The 24,644-nt window shown below is 35.6% G+C and overlaps 2 protein-coding genes across 12 annotated transcripts in view; one reads left to right on the top strand and one right to left on the bottom strand.

Moving 5' to 3' along the window:
- The window catches only part of NCAPG (non-SMC condensin I complex subunit G), a 46,612-nt gene extending 42,299 nt beyond the window's left edge, over positions 1-4,313 (top strand). For both annotated transcript variants that reach the window (XM_037027436.2, XM_073237800.1), the window contains exons 17-21: positions 448-609; positions 852-990; positions 1,368-1,451; positions 3,004-3,073; positions 4,177-4,313. In XM_037027436.2, the coding sequence (XP_036883331.2) occupies positions 448-609; positions 852-990; positions 1,368-1,451; positions 3,004-3,073; positions 4,177-4,300 (579 nt within the window). In that variant the 3' untranslated portion in view covers positions 4,301-4,313. The remainder of the gene's footprint in view (positions 1-447; positions 610-851; positions 991-1,367; positions 1,452-3,003; positions 3,074-4,176) is intronic.
- Positions 4,314-4,400: 87 nt separating this feature from the next.
- The window catches only part of LCORL (ligand dependent nuclear receptor corepressor like), a 172,296-nt gene continuing 152,052 nt past the window's right edge, over positions 4,401-24,644 (bottom strand). For 7 of the 10 annotated variants that reach the window (XM_073237783.1, XM_073237788.1, XM_073237793.1 and 4 more), the window contains one exon: positions 6,648-6,813. In XM_073237783.1, coding sequence (XP_073093884.1) covers positions 6,800-6,813 — 14 coding nt within the window. In that variant the 3' untranslated portion in view covers positions 6,648-6,799. Of the gene's footprint in view, positions 4,530-4,578; positions 5,801-6,496; positions 6,814-24,644 lie in introns of those variants that run through there. The other 3 variants (XM_073237792.1, XM_073237791.1, XM_073237790.1) reach the window with 3 other exon arrangements.

Below are 24,644 nucleotides of genomic sequence, written 5' to 3'. Positions count from 1 at the left end.
ACTGTCATGCAGTCTTAGGTGCCAGCTGATCCCATAGAAAGTTCCAGGACTGGGTAGGCCTTTGAGTTATCCAGAATTGAAACAAGGCTGAGCTGTTGTACCTGTACATCTACCAGTCATCATGTATGCACTAACCCTGGAGGAGGAGGTATGACCTTTGGCAGGGCTCAGTGTCTTTGACTTGGGTCAGTTCTCTGTCTGGGAACTCTTGGCCTCCCGAACTCATAGTATGGGAAGACGAATGCTTCAGAAATGGCAGATCTAGGCCCTAACCACAGCACCTACTATAGGAAAAAGGGAAGCTCATTTTGAAAGGAATATGTTGAGTTTGGTTTAGGTATTTTGCATTTGGGATGACAACATTTAGCTGGAAATGTTTGTTAGGTGTGTAGGCCTGTATTGTTATACCACTTTCAATTTACAAAGTTTTCCCTCTTGATTTTGTAGGCCTTAACAGTTCATGACAATTTGGCTATAAAAATTTGCAATGAGATCTTAACATGTCCACACTCACCAGAGATTCGGGTTTATACGAAAGCCCTGAGTTCTTTAGAACTCAGTAGCAATCTTGATAAAGATCTTTTGGTTCTCTTGAATGAGATTTTGGAGGTAAGGTAGTTTTGAATTACTCTTCATTTGTATATATTTTTATCAGAGTAGAGTTTGCATGTTTGTATTAAATTATTAATGTTAGCATATTGTGACTTTCTGCTCATTTGATGTATTTCCTTCATAAATGTAATGGGGTTTTTAGAATGCTTTTAAACAACTTGATATCAGTATATAGCTTCTTTGAAGGAAGATTAGAAAATGTTATATTTCTTTTAAATGTTAATGATTTTCTATTACAGCAAGTAAAAGATAGGACATGTCTGAGAGCTTTGGAGAAAATCAAGATTCAGTTAGAAAAAGGAAATAGAGAGTATGGTGAGCAAACTGCAGCGGAAAAGGATGACAACATGACTACGACTGATTTTCAAAATGAAGATGGTAACAACATAGTAACCTGGATATTTATAATTTTGGCCTTTTGATCTTTACTGAGACACATTGTTTCTCTAATGTGGTTAAATTTCATAAATGAAAGAAAAATTAGATTCTAATTAATCTTGGGAAAGTGTATTACTGATAAGTATTTACTTTCATAGTTTTTGTGTGTACATTTTTTACCATATGAACATGCATACCATCTTAGATTGGCTTGCTTACTTTGCAATATTCACATTTTTTGGAACAGATTTATGATAAATTTTCAATAACTGCTAATGGGACTGGTTGTCATTTCTGTTTTATATTTCTGGGAAAAAATATTTAAAATATTTTATGTGGCTATTTTTAGTTTATATTGTTTTTATTTCCTTTAATAGAAAAGAATAAAGTATATACCACTCCTCTCAAGGATATAAAAGCAACCCAAGCATCAAAATCCACTCAGCAAAAGACTAACAGAGGTAGTAATATTGATTAACTTTATAGATAAAAATTTTTAATTTCTTAGGTATCCTTAACTTCCTTTTTAATTCTTCCAGCTACTAGGTCTTGCTTTGTATCTAAAAGATTATAATATCTGTGTTGCTCTAAGTGCTTTTGATTGAAAGAAATATGCAAAACATCATGTTGCAAAGGACTTTTTGGGTTAAATTAAGATTTTATTATCAAATGATCAATAATAATTTTATCAGTTATTTGTATTCTATCCTTTATCTGATTAAGTATTTTTGTCCCATTTATCCCTTCAGTGTTTTTCTGGGTTTTTGTTTTCCTTTTTCCCATTTCATTTCATATATTCCCCAACATAAGTTATGTCCCAAGGGATATCCAACAATAGGGGATTTGTTGGAATAAAGTAAATGGTTGTTAGGGGATCACTTGGAAAAAAACCTTAAATTCAAGATTTTTTAATTGCTTTATTTATTACAAAAGCAGTGCATGCTTATTACAGAAGAATCAGAAAATACATCCAAGCAAACTAATATAAAAACACTAATAATGCCACCCATGAGCCAATCATTATTTTAATATTTGAAAAATATTTTTTGAGGTCCTTCTCTATGCAGATATTTTCCTAAATGGAATCATCTGGACATAATATTGTTTTGTACTCAATCAGTTATTTAAATGCTAATTGCTGAATATTGTCCAAATTAGTCCCATATTGTTGGATGTTTCCTTGGGGATAACTGCAATTAGAAGTTTAAAAGCACATACATAAGATTTGGGGGGGGGGGGAACCAAAAATATTCTCAAAGAATAAGTAGGGTGTATAAATTTCAACCAAATGACATATTGAACAATTTTGTTTTGTTTCGATCAGATTACTTTTAGTCAGATAACATACCATGAGATCACCATCTTTTTTTTAAATAGCTCTAACTTCATTTATATATTTTTTATTTCTTATAAATGAGGAGCATCATATGCCAAAATCTGTCATCTGAAAAACCATCTAAGATTCTAGCAAGTTGAATTTTTGCAATCTTGGCATATTATTAAAGGATCTCATTTTTATATTATGTATTCCAACACATATTTGAATTGGTTTTGTATATGTTTGAATATTTTATGAGAAACCGTTACCTTACTGATTGAAGTTCTGATCTCTTTAGGACCTACTTATGGGCTTAACCCATTTTCTAACCTTAATTTTCATTATAGTTTCTTCATACACCTTGTGTTATAGCTATAATAGAGGTATTTTCTTTATGTAACTTGGTTTTCACATGCTTCTTCCCCCCAAATACATTAAACTAAAATTTACCTCCTTATAGCTTAATTTCCATATTTTCCTTGCCTATTATCAGTGCTTACTAAAGAAATAATAAAATTTTAATTTTGCTTTAATTCCTTTTCTCTGTGATATTGATAATTGGTATCAAGGTGAGTGGGAACTAGGAAGAAATGTGTTAAAGAGGTAAAATAAACTATTTGGGTAGCCCAGAAAAAAGATTAAAAACAATAAGCAATTGCTAAGAAATTTTGATTATGAATTATACTGTCTTTAAGGACGGAGAAAAGTGACAGCTTCAGTAAGTATGAACAGGAGATGTCAGATGGCTGAGGCTGACTCTGAAAGGTATGTCACATACATCTAGACCATGTAGAGGTGCTGACTTTTAATTTTGGTCTATAAAAAGAATGGCATGAATCACTATGTTGTATATTTTAAATGAATATAGTATTTTAAATCAATTTTATACTTCAATAAAAAAATTAAAAGGCAAACTACAATTATAACTAAGGAATAGCAAAATTTGAAGTTTTAACATAATGCTGAAAGTAAAAATTTGCTCCTCTGAAAAGTCATTTAAATCTTAGTAAATATTTAAACAAAATTAAAAAAATTTACAGTTTGCTTCTGGGGAGGAGAGAAACTCAGTATATAACAAGATAAACAGTGAAAACTAGTTAAATTTTGGATCTATAGTCTAAAGTTCCATTGTCAAGAGCATTAGACTTCCTATGGCTGCATCCTTTTCCTGTTACTGTCATGGCCTTGAGTACGAGACAGTCATCTTCAGTATGTTCTCACAATTTGTATTTTTGTGTGTATCCTTCTAATTACATGATCATGTGTATGACTTCTAACCTTGACTTAGCAACCTCCTGAGATTGAGATTTGGGTCCTCTACATTTACAGTGATAGAATAATTCTGCGTATAATATGGATATATTAGTGATACAGTGTTTATTTTTGGTCTCTGCCAATTAAGCCACTGTTGGATAAGCTATGAGTTTGTGGCTGCCTTGTATTCATCTATTCACAGGTAAAATTGTAGTATGTATGTTTTCAGCATATAAATTTAGATTTTGACTAAACTTTTGGGAAATTTGCTATTTACAGTATTTTAGGAATTTTTTGCCTAAATCAAGAGAACTTAATTTCTTCACTTGAGTTCCCTCGAAGCCTTTGGCAGTTTTGATCCCTGTTTACTTATAAGCTTCATTACAAGTTTTCTTTTATATTTTCTTGCTGTATAACACCAAGTTCCATATAAATATAAAGAGAAATTAGCTAGGTTTTCCATGCCTCACTTTGAGATTTTATTTTAAGCTTAGTGGACTCAGGGTATCAATTACACACTGATAAAGTGACAGTCAGAAACAACATTTTATGTATAAATAAACTGTGGTTTTAAAGCTTGTCTTTAAATTGGTGTATTTTCAATATCTGTTTAGTGATGATGAAGTTCCAGAGCCAGAATCAGAAATGAAGGTGAGATTACCAAGACGAGCCAAAATAGCCGCACTGGCGAAAAGTAAACTCAACCTCGCGCAACTTCTTGATAAAGATACTGGTTAGGAGAAGAGACCGCGGAGGTGGGGTTCTTTTAAAGATGTCCTTTGAATTCTGTTCAGTTCTTTGCTTTAATAAAAAAATTACGCTTGTTTCAAAATTAGCAAAAGCCTGCTGTCTTGTAGGACTTCCTGCTGGGCGATTCCATATTATTTTGGCCTGTGTTGAAGCATTAGGACAGCATCTATCAGCACGCTCCACACGTCAGCGTCACTCAAGGGGATTCAATCAGAATCTAGGTGGGGTGTAGAAACCAGCATTTTAAAGAGGCTTCCCAGCTGATGCTTCTGAACACTCAATGTTTAAGATCAATGCATTATGGACAACTTTTAAATGTAACTAGCGAGTAGCCTATGTTTGAGAAGCTTATGATTTAGATGGGCAGAAACAACATAGATGAAAACACCTCAGAACACATTTAAAAAGCAGTATCTCAAGGGCAAATGAAGTACCACAAACTGACTAGAAGGAGTTTATTTCCAGAGAGAGACCTTGTATAATCATTCAAGGTACTCAGCATTTAATTGAACAGTTAAAATTTTCATAATTTTTTTTTGGTGATTCTTACACTAAAAACATTTTTGATAATGCTACCTGCATGGGTAATTTCTCTTCCTATATAATATTTGTATATGAAAGCTATAGTTTGCTTATGTTTTTGAAGGTGTTTCCTGGGTTAAGGGATATATTCACACGTATATATTATTCATTGAGTTGCTTTCTATGTTGTTGGTAAAACACAATCATAAATATTGTGGATAACAACAAACACCACCAGTGGAAAAGACTGATAGGAAGTCCTCTGTATACTAATTTATGAGCACTTTCTTCGCTGTCAGCTTATCTTCTGAAACTGGCACTTGCCTGACTTAACAAAATTTACAGTGTATGAGCTCAGCCCTTTCTTTCTGCAACACCCAACAAAACATCTTTCATCTGTCTGATAATTACCTTTTCTCTTTTTCAGAATAGAAATACCTTAACATTAGACCTGTCTTAGTAATTGTGCTTTTTAGGTTTGCCAGAGCCCAGAGATAACTAAATTAAGATTGTTGTGCTTTTTAGAATCAAATTGATGTATTACATACATTTATGTGCTTTATAAAACTCAGAAATAAAAAAGAAGTCTGAAAGTTACAAGAATACTTATTAAGCAAAAGGAAAGGCAGACGTGGTGATACAAAATAATGGAAAACAGATGATTGTTGTTCATTGTTGGCTCTGTGTCTTTCCTGTGCTTCAAATTCCTTGTTAGTCTTTTGTTAAATCCCTGTCAGTCATTTAAATATAATTTTGGGAGCTGAAGTGTAGGGAGAAATGAGGACTTAAAAGGTACACAAAATATGCTATAAGGAAAAGTCGTCTTTAGAAAAAACCCCATTTACCCCATAGCCAGGTTACGCGAAGGGAAGGAGTCATGTTCTGTATACTTGCGTGGACCACCGTGCCGAAGCGTCTTTCTCTGGCACAGAATAGAAGTGAGCACCAAACCTTTAGTATTCTTACCTATTCAAGTTTTAGACACAAATCAGTCACATGTAGGCCGTTGCTAAAGCTATGCTTTTGCACTATTAGAGTTCAAAGGAATATTATATTGATTTCAAAAGACATCCCTTTACACCTTAAAATAAATGACTAAAATACAATGAAATCAACAGTTGTCGAGCCTTTTACCATTTTTTCATTTAAAACTGGTAACTCACACCAAACTGTTCTTGTCTGCAGGAGGCACAGATTTGCTAAAGAGTAAACATGCCATTGTGCCACTGCTTATAGCCCACAGATTTTATACGTTTATAAGTATAGAGAAAGAGAACTGATCAGCTTCAATTCTCCTATGAATGGAAACATGCTAACTTGATGATAAACTATGATCCATTTTCTTATATGTATAGAACTTTGAAGGGTTCACATCTAAGTGATACCTTTGCCTTTTACCAAATGGCTTCGAGGTAGTTGTTATCCACCTTGTTATACAGCTATTCATGGGTCAGGCCATCATCACAAATCTTTACTAGCCTTCTAAATCACATGATGCATTATATATATTAAAACTTTGTGTACAGAAATAAAATTGGGGACAAGTATTTAAACTTAGCGCATAAAAAAGTCACAAAATACCATTAAAAAGACAAAATCCATTTGTACTGCAAAATTTCACAATGCTCTGGTGTGAAACATGTAAAAGAAACATACAAAGAATATAATGAAAATGATTAACGCTAATGATTTAATATAAAGACAAATCACAGGACTAGAAATATTTCAAGATCGAAATGCTTATCGTTCTGCAGAAAGAAGATGGACATACAAAGGAAGGACAGTGAAGAACTTCAGTCTACTTCTCCTCAGGCTTGAGATTTTGGTTTTGAATTGGACAGCTCACTAGAGATGCTGCTGTCAAATTCAGATTCCATTCAATAGGATGATTAAGGCACATCTTAATAGGGCTCAGAGGGCAACTTGCTGTATTCCCATCGGACAAATTAAGTTTCTCATCAGTTTTCATTTGTAGCATGCTGGAAAAAGAAGTAAAACGTTTTAATTTCAAAGGAAATCATAAGTTTGTTTAAAAAAATCCATTAGTTTTATTGTTAGGACCTCTAGACATTACAGTAGAAAGAGCATTTATTGTCCAGAAGGTACAACAGGTTTTTTTTAATCTGCTTCCTTACTGAATACATATCTAAGTTAGTTAGATACTTAAAAGGTCATTCAGATACCACTAGACAAAAGTCTTCACTGCATATACAGATATCACCAGTATATCAGATAGGACATTTAACCTAGTGAGCTTGGCATGATTCAGTCCTTTTAACTTGCCCTTTAACCTACCAGGCTCAGAACCACTTTGAGACAAGAAGGAATTAACTTTTTTGAATGCCTACCATGTTCTTGGCACATTCACATACATTACCATATTTAAATTTCTTAGCAACCAAGCAAGGTTGGTATACTTACCCTCAAAATACATTAGAGTCTCAGAGTTAAGTACAGATATGCCTGAGGTTATACAGTCATTAGCCCGCAACTGGAATAGTGCTCGCTCTTTCCTGTATGCTTGTCTAGTAGCTTTCTGGCGATCAACTTCTTTAAAATTACAGAAATTTGGGAGTCCAAAGGGTAGCAAGTCCACTGCACATGTAGTCCCAAGTCTTAATATTAATGATAGTCAATTCACATCTTCATACTGGAATCCTTATGTTTATAAATTAATGCCGTGCTATACATAAGCTCTTTTGATACTTAAACTGATTAGTTTGGTTGGACTACATTCCTAAGCTTTCTCCAACCACAGGTCTGTCATTCTTCCTGTTAGTGTTGTGCAGCATTTAAAGGACTTGTTAGAGTTGGTAAATCCTGACTTCAGTCGCATTTTCCTGGTCCCTCCCTTGCAGCCTCAGCCACCTGACTGGCCATTCCACAAGCCAGAGTTAAGCTAATACACCATATTTTACAGCTATAATGTTCTCATGGAGTTCTCCGCAGACAGCCCCAGTTCCAGTGAATGACAGTTTCAACTTTTGTAAGTAGATGTGAAATAAAATTACAAAGTACAAGGTAGCTTAAAAGATTACTCACTAAAAATAGTAAATCACTTAAAAAAAACAAACAAATGGGAACATATTTAAAGTAAATCATGGCCTGGTAAGTGATGAGATCTGAAATACTATTTTCTCATATAAGAAATCATAAATGATTTCTGAAAATATTTACACTGGTTACTATTACACTGATGGCCTTGGACCTCAAATTTCTGTTTTCCAAGTTGCAATAAATGTTTTTCCTTTTTCCAAGGACTGTTAGTCTTCATATTTTTATTTGTATTTTCATAAAAAGTTTGATGCATGCCTCTGAGAAAATCTATTAAGTATAAAAATACAATTACATTAAGATAACTTGGTAGATAAGTATCAAACTCCAAAAAAACCCATCAAATCATGGTCATAAAAATGAAATTATTTTGTTTATTCTTTAACTGACAAAGATGTATTCATCAGAGAATAATACTTAAAAGACAGTTTTTTAAAGTTATTTTTCTAGAGTGTACTCCATATCTGTGTGCACAAAACTACACATGCATGGGAAGAAAATATCCATTAGTTTAAAAGAAGAGCTAAATGTTAGTACTAATACACAGACATACATGTTTAATTCATTAATATACACTTTAAGAAACCCTGGTGTGCCAGCCCAGTCTGGGCACCACTCCTCCAGAATAGTAAGAATGAAGCTGTCCACTGGAGCGCTAGAGCCAGAGATGTTATAACGGGTGCTCGGAAGGACCTTCCCAGACACCACCACCTTCACTCTTTAAGCGAAGCAAACTATAGGAAAATAGAAAAAATGCTTTTTCAGAGTGTCCTAACCAGATGAATGTGAACTAACATAACCACCTGGATCTCTAATTAATCTAGTACTCACCTGAGCACTTTTCAATTCCATTTTCTATACCAGATTATTTAACATTTATTGAGCACCCACTAGACAACACTTTTGGGATACAAAGATGAGGAAGACATACTCCATGCTTTCCAAGAATTTGTAATCTAGAGGAATTTTTAACAAATATTCCTTTATATTTGGAAATTAAAAATTTTACTAAGTTTTGTGGATTTTAATGACAGGAATTTGTAGTATAAATTATATACCTTTGTACTACTGAAAGATTAATAAACATTCCTCAACTTTGTTGTAATTTTTAAGCAGTTTCTTTTGTGTGTTTTAAAAATAGGTTATAAGTTCGTAATATTAAAAAATCAGTCACTACAAAATGTAATACAATGAAGTCTCTCACTGCTCCTGTCCTAGAAGCAACTACTGTTACCAGTTTCTTGCGTATTCTTCCAGATAGTTGAAATACAGGCTAGTGTAAATAAACTATCCTTTCTGTCTACAGAATTCTGTATATTGTTCTGTATCTTGCTTGAAAAAAATTTATTTTGGGGATTGTTTCATATCTACACAATGCATACTTGACTGTTTTAACAGCTGACTGAATTCCACGCTGATGATACACAATTTACTTTGCTAGTCCTTTGACAGCCTCTTGGGCTATAACAATCTTTTGCTTAAAATATCAATGTATTGAATATTCTTGTGCCTCTTTAAGTGTATGTGCAATTAAATCTGTAGAGTTTTAGTAGGATAGCTGGATTAAAGGGTGCTTTAAAATTTTTGATAGGTATTACCAAAATGTCCTTTGTAGACTGTCTCCCATTTTACCCTGGCCAACAGTGTATGCAAGTGTCTTCCCTCACATCCTCACCAATAATGTATAGTAAAACTTATGGATCTCTGAAAAAAATGATAGGTCAAAAAATGGCATGCCATTGTTTAACTGCATTTCTCTTATGAGGAAGGTTAAGCTTATTTTCATATCTTAGAAGCCACTTGTATTCCCTTTTGTGTGATCTTTGCCAATTGAGATAATGATCCTTTTCTTACTGATACGCAGTTGAGATTAGTCCTTCGCTCTGTGATTTAGAATCCCACTCCTTCACCCCCCTGCCTGGTTCATTAGTTTTTATCTGCTTATTGTGATAGTGTCATGAATCAACTCTCAATTTTCTTTCATCAAATTTATCACTTTTGTTTCATGGTTTCTCTGCTTTGCCTATGATTAGAAAGCTGAATAAGCAGCATTTGAGTTACCTGATAAAGTGGTTTTATACATATATATCCAGGATTGTAATGAAAACTCAGCAACAGTATATACACACTGATCTTTTTGAGAGTAAAGAATTGGGGGAAAAGAATGTAGAGATCTGGGTTCCAGTTCTGACTATTTGGTAATCACTCTTATGACCTTGGACAAATAACCTTACTACTACAGCCTCATTTTCATCATCTGTAAGACAAAAAGAATTACACTTCTTCCCTGCTTACCTTATACACTTCTGATGATCAGATAAGTCAGTGAACATGCTTTAAAAACCATACAGAGCTACAGATAATGCGTTTAACATAGTTTATTTTGGTAAAAGGGAAGAAGCTGGAAGAGAGGGACTTACCTAAGTGAGGCCTCTCTGTCAAACTAGGAACCTAGATGGCAGGTGAGGCTGAACAACGGTACACATGGGAGAGGTGCCTGGAGTGGCTGCCAAGCGGCTAAGCCTATTTTCGATATCGAGTAATTATATCCGTGTTGAGATGGAGCCTCTATCCACCATGAAAGTTTACAGAATATGTGCATTTGGAAAGTATGAAAGATGACAATCTATTGTGGATCATGGAAATATAAACAATTTTTAATATATCTGGTTCTAATGTAAGCTTATTTTACTACTGGAGATATGTGATAGTTCATTGCTGTCAGGTAAAAAACTAAGCTAGACAACTTGTAGGAAATAACATGTTAGTGTGATCAAGACAGGTCTGAAAATATCATTTATAGAAGTGCTATGTGCCAGGCACTATGCTAAAATCCTTTTTTACATTATGTCATTCAGTTCTAACCACCACTCACTGAGGCTTAAAGAAGTAGAGACTTGCCCAAGGTCACAACCAACTGGAAGTATTCAGAGCCTCGGATCTATTGGCCTATTCTGTATATGCTAATTCTTGGGTTGTATTGTTATTCTGTCATGATTCTCCCTTAACATTAATATCCGTTTCTCTATTTCTTTAGAATGTTTAACATATGACAAGTGTCTGGTATACAGATTTCATACAGAAAGACATCCTGAAGGGCTACAGCCATAACCCTGTCCAGGATGGCTAGATATTTAGAGCACGAAATTTCCTCATATTTCACTAAGGAGCTGCCTTTCAATTTCTCAAGGTGAGAAACGAAAAAGTGTTAAGGCGTAGACTGACATGTTTTTGAGAGCTACCATAAAAGTATTTAGGTTAAGGGTTTCAAGGAACACAGTTCATCTCAAAGGGAGAAAAGTCCACTGTATGCACGGATAAACTGAATTCCGGTATAGGATTTGGAATTTGAATATGGTGATGTACTTGAAACCATCAAATTTGAACTCATCTATTTAACTCCAAGTTCTATTTGACTGGCTTATTTTTCTCTGGAAATACTATCTTCTAATGTTAATTCAGTAAAAACTTACTGAATAGCTGTTACAGCTCAACACTACCCTTGAGTCTGATGTCTCCCAAATCTACCCAAGTATTATTATGGGGTTATTAAATGTGCAAAACTAGATCAGAAAACCTTCATGAAGTGGGTAAGTGCATTCCCATGTATTTGATGTAGTAATAAGTTATCAAAATGAAGTAATTGGTCTACTAGACTAAATTAGATGATTCAAAGATACAAGGCCAACACAGAAGATCCTGCCACGAAATGGTGCATTTCAATTAAGAGGCGCTGATGTGTTCATCAGCTAGGTCCACTGATGACTGAAGTTAGAATTCATTCATTCTTCCCTCAAATCTTGGCCAATAGCTTCCTAATGTATTAGGGATATAAAAGAATGTATGGTGACTGTCTTCAAGGGTTTTAGAGCTTGGTAAGGAGGTGGGGGTGGAGGGAAGTCTTCCTAAATTACCAGAATAAAAGGCAGTGTGCAATAAATATGCAAGGAGTAACTCAGGACTGAGGGATTACAGAGAAGGGAGAGATCCCAGCAGTGGGGAGATCAGGGGTAAAAAACATTCGAAATAGCTCTTTGGGGATGAGAATTCCAGCAAATCGGGACAGGGACACTTTGTAGACCTTGAGTTCTGATCCTGGACCAAATAACTCATCTGCTGAGTGTACATTCCTTAACCTCCGAAACTCAGAGTGCTCATCTCTTCAGAGTAATGTGACAAATGAGTTTCCATAAACAAAGTACCTACCATAAAGCAGGCATGTGAAATGCCCAGCTGGCCACTGAGAGGACTCAGTAAGTGTGAGTTAGTATTAGTACTCTTAACAAAAATTAAAATCAAAAGGCACATATGGAAATTTGTGGAAGGTAGGTGTATGTTTCTTCAGTGTTTACCATTTTAGTTTGTTTCTATGATCTGTGTAGACAGATAACAGTAGAACAGTTTATACTGTAATCTCCGGGTTTAAAAAGGGAGTCAAATTTAAAAGAGCTCTAGGATCTAGCCGGGTAAACAATCTACCAGTGGACCATGAGGTCTAACATATGGGGAAACCCTTTCTTTTGCTAGCAAACTCTGTAGGAAGGAGGTTATACAGATTTTTGTTTTTGTTTTTAAAGACAATTTATATCAAAAGTAAAATTTCCCTTTGGTAAGGTACTGAGGAATTTAAAGACTTCGGTAGATTGCATGGTAGATTTGAAGTCAGACATTTTTCTGACTTGCTTTTGATTATGTGATGTGATTGTTTGGAGAAGAACCTGGTGATAAGAGCAAAACTTTGAAGTCTAATCATCTTGGATTAGAATCCTAGATTTGCAACTTATAAACAATTTTAGGAAAGTATTTTTTTAATGTAAAGATTAGGATACTGGTATACAGTATGTGCTTAACTAGTAAGTGCTATCATGATTATCAGAGCAAAATGTGATACAACCAGGAATTCAAAAGAAAACATCTGGAATTAAAAGAATAGTTTCTACTGAGAAATGGGTTTCTACCTGAATTTTTAGTTGAATGGAATGAAGTATAGTCAGATCGAGGGCACAAAACCTGTTGTGTTCAAAAATTAAAGAGCTCAGTTTGTACTATGTGATTTAGAAGTCATCCTTGACCATGTTGGGATGAACAACAGACTTGTCTTGAATTTCTTAATGAACTTGTATATTAAATTGGTATAACACAACTGTGTATAAAGCAGTATCTTGAATCAACAAGTATTTGAATATCCCATAAGTACATACAGGTGATTCAAATACCTTTATAAAAATAGGACATTTTAATCCTAAATGTGAAATTAAAAGCAATTAGCAAGTTGTTTAAATTAATGCCAACCAACTAACTGAAAGATTGCAGAAACTGATGTGACTTAGAATGACCTGGCCTCTGCTCCATCTGTCAATTCAGGGACTTACTGGTGATCCCTTCTCTCTCTTTTTTAAATATATCATCTGTGGCAGATGAACTGCATCACCTATATTCCCTACATCCCCTCTTACTGCCCTTTCATTGTGCAGTGTCCTCTCTGTCTCACCCATGTGATTTGCTCTAGCGAATGAGATGTTAGCAAATATGACACAAGCTGGAGCTTAAGATAGTGCTCGGGCATTCAAGCTCATTCATATTTCTGCGTTTGCCATGAAAGTATGCCTGAGTTTGCCTGCTGGACGGATGGGTCACAAGGAGCAGGACGAAGCCATCCCAGCGGACGACAGCCAGTTCACACCAAGACACGAGGGAGCCCAGTCAAGATCAAAAGAACCTATGGACTCATTTTGCCAATCATAGACTTGAAAGAAATAAATGCTTATTTACTTTAAGCTAATGAATTGGATAGTTTGTAATGTCATATTGTGGCAACAAATAACATACCATCTCTTCTCAACGGGATTTTCACCATGGTGTTTAAACAAGTACAAGGTCTAATATTCTTTAAAATAGTAGACTTCACTCAGTCTTTTATTTTCAAGTTACCATTTATTACTTTAATGAGTTATTCTATACTTGCTATCAACACTCTTTCTTACTTCTTGTCTTAACCTACTCCAATCTGGCTTCTAGGCCTTTTACTCCATGAAAACGTTAGTTAAATGAAGTCATCGATGAATTTGTAAGTCTAATGCATGATCTTGGGTTTTCCAGTTTTTTTTGCCTTCTTGACAGCATTCAATATTGTTGGCCATTTCTGCTCTATGAACTGAACTTTGTATCCCCCCAGACTTAGACGTTGAAGCCCTAGTCCCCTATATTACTAAAGGGCCTTCGTGAGGTGAAATAAAGATCAGAGAGTCATAAATTAAGGTCACAAGGTCAACTGGTGGGGCCCTAATCTGATGGGACTGGTGCCCCAGTTAGAGAATGCACTCTCAGAGAAGGGGAAAGTGGCTGTTTGCAAACCAGGAGAGCCCTCACCAGAAACTGAACTAACCTTAAGACCTTGATTTTGGACTTTCCAGCCTCCCAAACTGTGAGAAAATAAATCTCTGTTGCTTAAGCCACGTAGTCAGTGGTACTTTGTCACGGCAGCCTGAGCAGAGTAAGAGAGCCGGTTTCTTGAAACCTGGTGTTTTGGCTTTTGCGAACACATGACTGCCTTTCCTCTGCCTCTTCACTCTGCTGCAGGCCATCCTATCCTACCTGGCTGATAATGTTGGAATTATTGAGCTGAGCCCCAAGCTTTCTTATCTTTGCTCTCTCTTTGGGGGTTCCCATCCCTACTCGGTTTCAGTCATCAGTGATAATCCTAGATAACTCCACCCGCAGCTTATGCATTACTTCTTTAGAAAGGACATTCCTTAGTACTCACCCTGAAGAGCTCCTCCTAGAAACTCCTTGCCCCTTATAATTTCATTAATATGGAATTTACTACTGCCTTATGTTTTCCATTGTATTTTTTTCCCTATGACTAAAAATACAAGCTTGTTGGGAATAAGATCCTTGTCAGTCTTGTTTAGCATATGATTTCCAGCACCTAGCATATAGAAACTGAATATTTGTTAAAAGAATAAATCTGGGACTTCTACTTCTGGCTAAGGTGAAGTAAAAGTAACCAGATTTTCCTCTCACTTCAAACAAACAAACAAACAAAACATGAAATGCAGTTTTTAAGACAATGGATAGCAGGAAGTGCAGAATGACAGTGATGCCTGAAAGAAGGAAAATAAAGGAGGTACAACTTGCTCTGGCTTACTGCCTGGAGGGTTTCCAGGCTATGGGGTAGGGACAGGAGCCCAAAGAGAGCTTGGAAATTTTCCTGAGATGAGAAGACAGAGTTTGGAGGTGAGGGAGTCCAACATGGCCAGAATTTGTAGGGCAGAGTACATAGAAAAATCCAGAGATCTGCAGAGTTCCCCTTGAGTCTGTAGACAAATACTTATCAGTGTATAACTGTTTCCCAAGGCTGTGAGGAAGACAACTGAAAATACCAGGTGGAAAATCTCTAGAGGCCATATAGGACTGGATATAATTTGTGTTCCTCTCAGCAAGAATGGAAAGACCTCCTTGCTCTAGGACATTAAGTAGAGTCCATGGACTGGTATTGGTATTGCCTCAAAGTGAATTATCCCTAGAACAGGGTTTCTGAACCTTTACTGACATTTAGGGTCAGATGATTCTTTGTTGTGGGGGGCTGTCTCATTACGCATTATAGAATGTTTAGCAGCATCCCTGGCACCTATCCCCTAGGTGTGACAATCAAAAATATGTATGTCTCCATACATCACAAAAATCATCCTCATTTGATAACTACTGTTCCAAACTAAAGGCTGTTCTGGCTCTGCCTAACAATGCTCAAAAGAAAGATTTGAAAGAATCAAAATGTTTTCCAGTAAGTTAATGGTGTCCTAGAACATAGCCTCAAAACATTTAAGGCATTGCAAAAAAATCCCACATATAATGTAAAATTGACAATGGTGTAGCATCCAATCCAAAATTATGAGGTATGGAAAAAGAGGAAAGTATGATTCATAATGAGAAAAATAAATCAGTAACTGATAAATAACAGATTGCAAAATTAGCCTACAAGGATGTTAATATAGGTATTTTAAATATAGTCCATGTATTCAAGAAGTTGAGGAAAGCATGAGCATGAGGAGAAATAAGGTACATACAAAGAAAACTAAATTTAAACTTCTGGGGTGAAAATACAATTTATGAAATGAAAAACACCCTGGATGTTATTAACAGCAAGTTAGACAATGCCAAAGAAAAGGTCAGTGAACTTCAAACCAAAGAAATAGTACAATCCAAAATGAAACAGAAAAAAATTGAGCTGAATTATCTGTGGGACAAACACATTGGAATCCCAAAAGGAGAGGAGACAGGAGAGGGACAGAAACATATTTAAAGAAAATATGGCTGAAAAATTTCCAAATGTAATAAAAGGTAACCTCACATAACCAACAAGGTCGAAAACTCCAATCAGAAAACAGAAAGGTAACAATGTCAAGCCCATTCATTATCAAACTGCTGATAACCAGTGAGAAAAAGAAAATCTTACAGGCATCCAGAGGAAAAAAACATTAATGATACCAGACTTGTCTTCAGAAACACTGCAACCTAGAAGAGAGTAGAGCAACATCTTCAAAGTACTAAAAAATATGGTCAAATCTGAATTGCATATCTAGCAAAAATACCTTTTGGAAGCAAAAGTGCAATAAAGACTTCTTCAGACATAAAAAGGCAAGGCTGAGTGAATTAACAGCACACCTGCACTACACGAAATGCTAAAGGAAACTATGAAGGTAGAAGGAAAATGAAGAGACGTCTGTACAAAGGAATGAAGAGCACCAGAAAGGGTAAATTCATGGAGAAAGCACTTTTCCTATTTAAAAAATAGGAATGTGCTTTGAATGATAACTGATCATGTAAAGCAAAAATAGTAACCATATAATATTGGGAGTATTATAACATTTGCAGAAGCAAAATACATGGCAACAATAGAGAGGTGGATGGCTACTACCAAAAATACAAGCACAATCATTGGCAACAATATGGAGGAAAGAAAACCCTGTGCATTGTTGGTGGTAATGTAAACTGATGCAGCTACTATGGAAAACAGAATGCAAACTTCTCAAAAAATTAAAAATAGAACTACCATATGATCTAGTAATTCCACTTCTGGGCATTTATCTGAAGAAAACAAAAATAATAACTTTAAGAACTATATGAGACTCCATTCCTCCACGTTCATTGAAGCATCATTTATAATAACCAAGATATGCAAACAACCCAAGTGTCCACTGATGGATGAATGGATAAAGAAAATGTGGTATCTACATATATACAATTTAATATTGTTCAGCCATAAAACATAAGAAAACCTTGCTATTTGCTACAATGTGGATGGACTCTGAAGGCACTCATAAGTGAAATAAGTCAGACAGAAAAAAACAAACACAATATGATCTCATAAAAAAAACTGAGCTCACAGATACAGAGAACATATTGGTAGTTACCAAAGGTGAGGATGAGGTGGGCAGTGGGCAAAATGGGTGAAGGTGGCCAAAACGTATGAACTCCTAGTTATAAAATAGGACATGTTGACATAATGTACAGCATGGTAACTACAGTTAATAATACTGTATCTCATATTTGAAAATTACTAAGAGAGTAGATTTCAAAAGTTCTCATCACAAAGAAAAAAAGGTAGCTGTATGGTGGAGGATCTTAAGGAGACTTATTTAGTGATCATTTCACAATATATACAAATACTGAGTTGTTATGTATCAATTATACCTCAATAAAAGAAAAGAAAGTTGGCTGATTGAATCCCAACCATATCAATAGTCACAGTAAATGGAAATGGTCTATTAAAAATTAGAGATTGTCAGACTGGATGAGAAAGCAAGTGTCAAGATACATGGTGCCTGAAAGAAACCCATTTTAAATATAAAGACACAAGCAGGTTAAAAATAAAAGTAAGGGAAAAGATACACCCTGCTAACACTAGCAATAAGTAAGCTGAAATGACAAGCAATATCAGGCAAATAGATTTCATAGCAAGGAATACGTCCAGAGCTGAAAATGTTTACTTCATATGCTAAAGGAGTCCGTTCATCAAAAGTACATAAAATTTCTAAATGTGTATGCCCCTAATCATAGAGCTTCAAGACACATGAAATAAAACCTGATAGAACTAAAAATCCAGAATTATAGTTGCAGATTTCAATACCCCTTCTCAAGAATAAATAGAACAAGTGAACTGAAAATCAATTAAGCATGTAAAAGAGCACTTTCAACTTGCTTAACTGACACTTAACACTCCACTCGACGGGTGGAATAGGCATTACGTCCAAGAGCACACAGAACATTTATTTAAGTAGATTTGGATCGACTCGGAACCATAAAATGAGTCTCAGTAAATCCAAAGGATTTTAAATTATACACAGTACATTTTACAACCATAACAGAATGAAATTAGAAATCAGCAACAGAAAGATATCTGGAAATTCTTCAAATATTTGTAAACTAAAGAACACACCTATTAAAAAAAATCCATGGGTTAAAAAAGAAATCACAGGGGAAATTAGAAAATAGTTCTAATTTAGTGAAAGTGAAAACAGCAGCAAAATCTGTAGGACATAGCGAAAGTAGTGTTTAGAGGGTACTCGACAATACCGTATTAGTAATGAGTCACTCTTCTTGTCACACACTCCTATCAGCGGCTCGCACGGTGTGGGCCCCACTCCATCCACAGCCACTGAAACAAACTGCTGGGAGCCCAACCAGCTCTTCTTCAACAAGCCCTCCTGGTGATGCTGCTGCACATTAACGTCTGTAAACCACCGTTTTAAAGTAGCACAGTTCTCATTTGGACTACCGTGACGGCCTATGGCCTCACTCCTGCACTCCACCATCCATTTGCCATAAGGCAGCCAGAGGAAGGAGAATCTGATGAGGTCATACACCTCACCCATCCACCCCCAAGTTAAATCTCTACGGCAAAGGGAAGCCACTGAAAGTACACGAACATGGTTCACCCGAGCCTGCATGGTCTATTCTTCACTTAATCCTCAATCCTCACTACAACCGACCTCACCGTCCTCCTTCTCTCCTGACTCAGCAGACCAGTCATGACTCAGCCCTTTCACCTGCCAAGAATGCCAAGCTGCCGGCTTGTTCACATGCAATTCCTAGAAAGTCATTCCTCCCCTCCCAGGTCTCTGCCACTGGGCTTAGAGAATTCCTAGGCCTTCACAGCTCAGCTCAATGGCTATTTCCTTAGCAAGTCTTTTCTCACTTCCTTAACTTGAAAAAATCTCCCTAAAAGGAATTCTCATAGTACTACCTACCAATTAAGAACTTGTAAGATTTGTGTGATTATTTACTCAATGTCCTCTCTCCAAATAAGCTTGAACCGTGAGGGCAGGATCCGTATCTGGTCTGTCACCCATATTATCCCGTATGTTCAGCATATTGCCTGGCACATGGGAGACAAATGCTTTTTCAGGAATAAACTAATGGGATCTATAGATACAGGCTTTTAAAATCTAGTTTTCTGTGTTTATAATAACAGAAACAAAGTAGTAAGCAAATGAATTTTTCAAGTTGCCTGGAATTGGCATTGGGGAGTAGGTAAAAAGCCAAGGTCTTGTCTAAAATTAAACAAACAAAAGCAAGAAAATCCTGGCAGGATGAAATTCATACATCTACTTTGCCTTTTTTCTCCATCCTAATTAAACAACAGGTGAATTCAGTAGGCTTAACAGGATAATCACAGAATGGTCGGCTCCACTACAAAGAAAACTGCTGCCCAGGAAAAATGAGGGGGAAATGGTAGACAGGAGAACTGAACCAAGAATTAGGAATTCCTATGAAGAAATAGAGAAAAAAATAAAGGGTGCAGAAAGGGGAGAAAACACTTGAGTAAGGAATTTAAGGTGCGAAGCACAGCGATCAATCTCTTCCTAACAGGTGGGAGCAGCGGGTTAAGGCAGAGAAGAGTGGCCCTTGAACTTACCTCAGACAGACAATGCAGGTCTGCAGGCTGCAGCAGGGAGAGAATAAAGATTTACAGGACAGAGCAACACGGGCACTCGTGGCTCCCCGCATCACTCTGATGGGTAAAGACAGGTCCTGTCCCACAGAATTAAAACAAAACAAAACAAAACAAAACTACACGTCTGAATTCCCCTGTATTGAGTGGAGGCCAGAGTGGACAATGGAGAGGGAGTGGATGGGCTATTGGGGATGGACTGGAGGTTATAGTCTTTATCTACTAACAAAAACCCCAGTGACTTTTCTTTTTTAGCCACACCTTACCAAATTCTGGTATAAACTTTTTCTGCAAAGGGCGAGATAATATTATAGGGTTTGTGGGCTTTATGATCTCTCTTGCAACAACTCAATTCAGCTTCTTTGGCACAAAAAACAGCAAAAGACAACGTGTAAATGAATGACAAGACAATGTTCCACTCCAATGCTACTTACAGATCATGGGTCAGACTCTGTGATTTAAAGAATGAATTTTATGTTTGAAAATAGTTCTGTACTCTCTATCCACTATTATGGAGAATGAACCAAATTATATTCCTTCACTTTATACTATAATTATGTTGCCAAAGTAAAAACAATTTGAAATATTTTTTGATTAAGTTCACTGAATTTCTTTTTTGACTCTACTAAGACAATGCCTGGTAGATCAAAAGAAAAAGTACCCAGTATTTTCTGAGTAAATTAAATGTTTTTTCATGAAAGATATGGGGCAATAAGCAAAGCAGAATATCTTGACAAAGCAATGGGATATAAAATATCCAAGAAAATTTGAAGAAATAAAATCAAGACAAAAAATTATCAGAGTAGCGGTTTTATATTTTAATAAGATATTATAGCAAAAGTTAGAAACTCTTTCAAAACCTAAACCTTTTCTCTTTACTCAATTCCATGTAAATTATGATAGAGTACTCAACTATAAACAATGGATTTTTATTTAAAAATTTCTGATTTCATTAGAATACTTTAAATGACCGAGTCCAGACCAGTCTCTCTGATTTTGCCCCAGAATATTCAACGGTCAACTCCACTTCCTCCACTTGCTCTCTCCCATTTTCATCTCTTTGACTTTTCATTTTCCACTGGCTTCTTCCCAATGACGTCTGAATGTCTTTACGTTTTTAAACCTGCCTTCATCCAGACTTCCTCTCAGCACTCATCTCCTCTTCCATCACAGCCATTCATAGTTTGCTATGCCAATTTTCAGTACATCTTCTTTTATTTACTCAATCATAAGATTTCCAGCTCTACTAGCCCACCAGTACTGGTCTCTCCAAATCATTAAAATAACCTCTTATGCAACAATGGATGGAAACGTTTCAAGGCTTCATTGATCTCTAATCAGCGGTGAAAACTATTGTTTTCTCCCTTCTTAAAACAAATTTCCCCTTGACCACACTGTCCTGACCGTCTTCTTACTTCGTGGCTCTCTCGCGGGTCTCCTTTAGCACACACCTTTCCTCCCTATCTTTGGGGCTCTGAGATCCTAGGCTCTCCCCACTTTACACCAAGCAATCTCTTTCACTCTCATGGCTTCAATTATTTGCTGACTTCCAAATTTTTATCTGCAGCTCAGACCTCTCTCCTGAGCAAAAAGCCACATTAACTCATTGCTTCCGAAATATCTTTTCTTGGATATCCCACTAGATTCCTCAAATTCCTTGTATCTAAAACTGAACGCGGAGTGTTCTCGCGTATCTCAGTGAATACTACTGTCATCTACCAGAGTTGTTCAAGCCAAAAACCTGGATGTTATCCTTGATTCCTCTACTCTCCAAAACACTGATTCTACTTCATGTAACTCTCTCAAATATATCTATTCTTCTGCATTACCGCCACTGTTGGGACTCAAAGCATTTCTTTATTAGGTGCTGACCTCACAGTTTGGGCTATGCTTCCCTCAGAAGCTTTATCTTTTGCCATTTATTCAACTACTCCCTGCCCCATCCTCAATTCCAATTCTGTGCCTCAGCCATATGCACTAAATCATTCAGTGCTGCAAACAGGCCTGCTCTCTCTTGCCATCTACAGCTCCCACGTGTGGTTTGCTCTGCAGGGAGCACTCCTCCCCTGACTCCTAATGCTTTGGCACCCTTCAAATGTCAGCTTAGGTGTGTTTATGTGGGAACCCTTGTCTAATTCTCTAGACATGGGTTCAATTTCCCTCTTATCTGCCCCTACAATCCACCTCTCTCCTTAACCACAGCACTCAATTTTCTACTAGAATTGCTTATTGCTTATTCACTACACCCCATGAGAGCACAAACTGTGATCTTAACCATTTGATCCCACTTAAAATATAAAATACACTCTATTTCTAAATCAATAAATGAATGTACATCTTATTTTCTCACTTAGATGGACAGGGAACTTTTTGAACCTTCTACCAGTGCCTAAGAGCATATTGTAGGCATTCACTGTATTTGTTAAACTAAGAACAGAATGGAATTATGCTTCTTCTTTCCATGTCTACAGTTGATACACAGCAGTACAAATGCAGTTAAGTATAAATTTGTATTAAACTAAATCTGGACAGTTAATCTTGAAATGTGCAAAAACAAGACCATCATGGTAGAAGCAAAGCTTGTCTTAAGAAGAAATATTCCATCATTCATTGTACACATTGCCCTGAGTTTTTTTAGTAAAGTCCTGTTGTTAGAAGTCTCTCTTTCAAGTCTCTAGTCACTAATTATTCTAAGAAGAAGAGAAACACATAAAAACTAATTATGAATTTTAGTATCATTTCCAAAAAGGTAAAAAGAACTATGGAATACCAAGAAATGAGGAAAAAATAACACCTTAAGAAACACTTAAAAATCAGATAAACAAATATTGCTACAAATACAACTATGTAGAAATAATGTCCTTTCTGATTGATTTTTTAAAAAAAAGAATGTTAAAAAAGAAGGAAAGTTATCAGGAAAAGGTAAATAAAACTTTAAGCAGAACAAGAAACAATACTAGTAATTTTTAACATGAGAGATGAAAAACTCATTATAACGATGCTAAAAATTTTTATCACAAAAAGATTGTGCAATTAATTTGAAAAAGTAATAGTTAAGCATCTTCCATCTTAATTTTCTAGGGTGATCTTATATTTAATGGGATGAATCACAATAAAATAAAATTTAAGATTTATACTCTTGGAAGATACAATGGTTAAGAGGTTAAGAAGCTGGAAGGACAGAACATGGTCATGTTGTAAAATGAGTTAATGCAGACTACCTTTAGTAAATTCTAACAGCATGAAATGAGGATGGTATAAAGAATTAAAAATGTAATACTACACTTCATTCTCCACTCATGACAGTCTTTTAAAACTATGTGTATTTTTAGGTGAATTGTAAGTTTGTTGTTTTTTTTTTCCTAAATCACATGCAGGCTTCTTTCCTCTTTTTTCTTGACATACTATTTGTTATAATGTTATTTTTAGTTATTAGCAGGGCAAGAAACAAAGGGCATTATTTTTAAATTTGATTCATCTTTTGTAATGGGAACTAATTTGACCACCTATAAAATTTTAGTCATTGCATGTTAAAATTTTTAATCACTGCATGTTAGATATTACTGAAATAGGTATTTTAAAGTTATTCAGTTAAATAATTTAATTTTGGGGGCCATAATAATCTGACCTATTAAAACTCAAGTTTAATTACTGCTTTAAATATTTTAATATAAGGCCTAATAGAATTTTATTTTAAAAATGTTTTTAAAAAATAACAAAAATTAAAACCACCAATACCTTTCCCAACTCTCCCCCAAACTCCCTTAAAATATACGAAGGAACAATGCAACCATGTGATAAAGCATTCTTAGATTGCCAAAGGTAACCTTGCATTCTTTCAGATCAAGAAAGTAACCAATAAGCACCACCACACTCCTACAAAGTCTGAATTGTCTAGCCTCCATCAATTAACAGAGCTGAAGCTGGCTAGGTTGACAACTAGTGTTCATATATTATTTTTGCTGGGTTCTATGGGTAACAGTGTTCCTGAGGCACCAATCAGGTAGTATAATTGAGCAAAGCACAAATAATTACTTGCTAAAGTGATTTAGGTTTGCATTGAACTTAGCATTATCTTAAAATTACCTTTATATGATTTTCTCCCCTGGTAGGGTATGGATTATCTCTGGAAAAAAAAATTCTCATCTTTGTATCCGTGGAATCTAGGTCAGTGTCTGATATGAAAACTATTAACAAGTTTGTTGACTTACTGAAGAAAAAGTATCTTGTTCCTTGACACTTTTTAAATAAGCAGAGTCTTAAAGTGATTCCCAAAGCAGTAGCAAAGGGCATAATAATGGTGAAAGTGAGACTGATATCCTAAGACTGTTATATATTGTTACAGTCTTTATCAATCGAGCAAGTAGACAGTCTTCTTTCCACTTGGTCTCAAAGTTACTAATTTATCTAGACAGTAAGTATATGTTATCCTGTAGCATGGAAGTTAATTTTTAGTTGCTTGGGCATATTTATCTGTCAAACTGTTTTCTGTATTTTATATTAGATCTATCAAATGCAGTAGTAGGTAATATAACTTTTATATTGATGATATATGTTCAAAATCCTTCCATGTGTCTACTAAATATATTTTGATTTGCTTGAAATCCTGGGCACAATAAGATGTCGGGAAGTGCACTGGTACACTTAGCAGCACCTAATCTCATGAGTTTCATACTAGGTGCCAAGAAATTAGGTTGTCCAAATATTTTGGAAATAAAACTAAGTCAGCTGTTCCTTTTCTACCCATTATCTCATACTTTACTCAAGGCACCTACAATGAAACTTTAAAATTAAGGAGAGAAA

This window comes from Manis javanica, chromosome 5, assembly GCF_040802235.1.
Source record: "Manis javanica isolate MJ-LG chromosome 5, MJ_LKY, whole genome shotgun sequence".
Classification (NCBI taxonomy): Eukaryota; Metazoa; Chordata; class Mammalia; order Pholidota; family Manidae; genus Manis; species Manis javanica.
The sequence above is the reverse complement of the archived record's forward strand: the minus strand, read 5'-3'. Positions and strand labels throughout refer to the sequence as shown.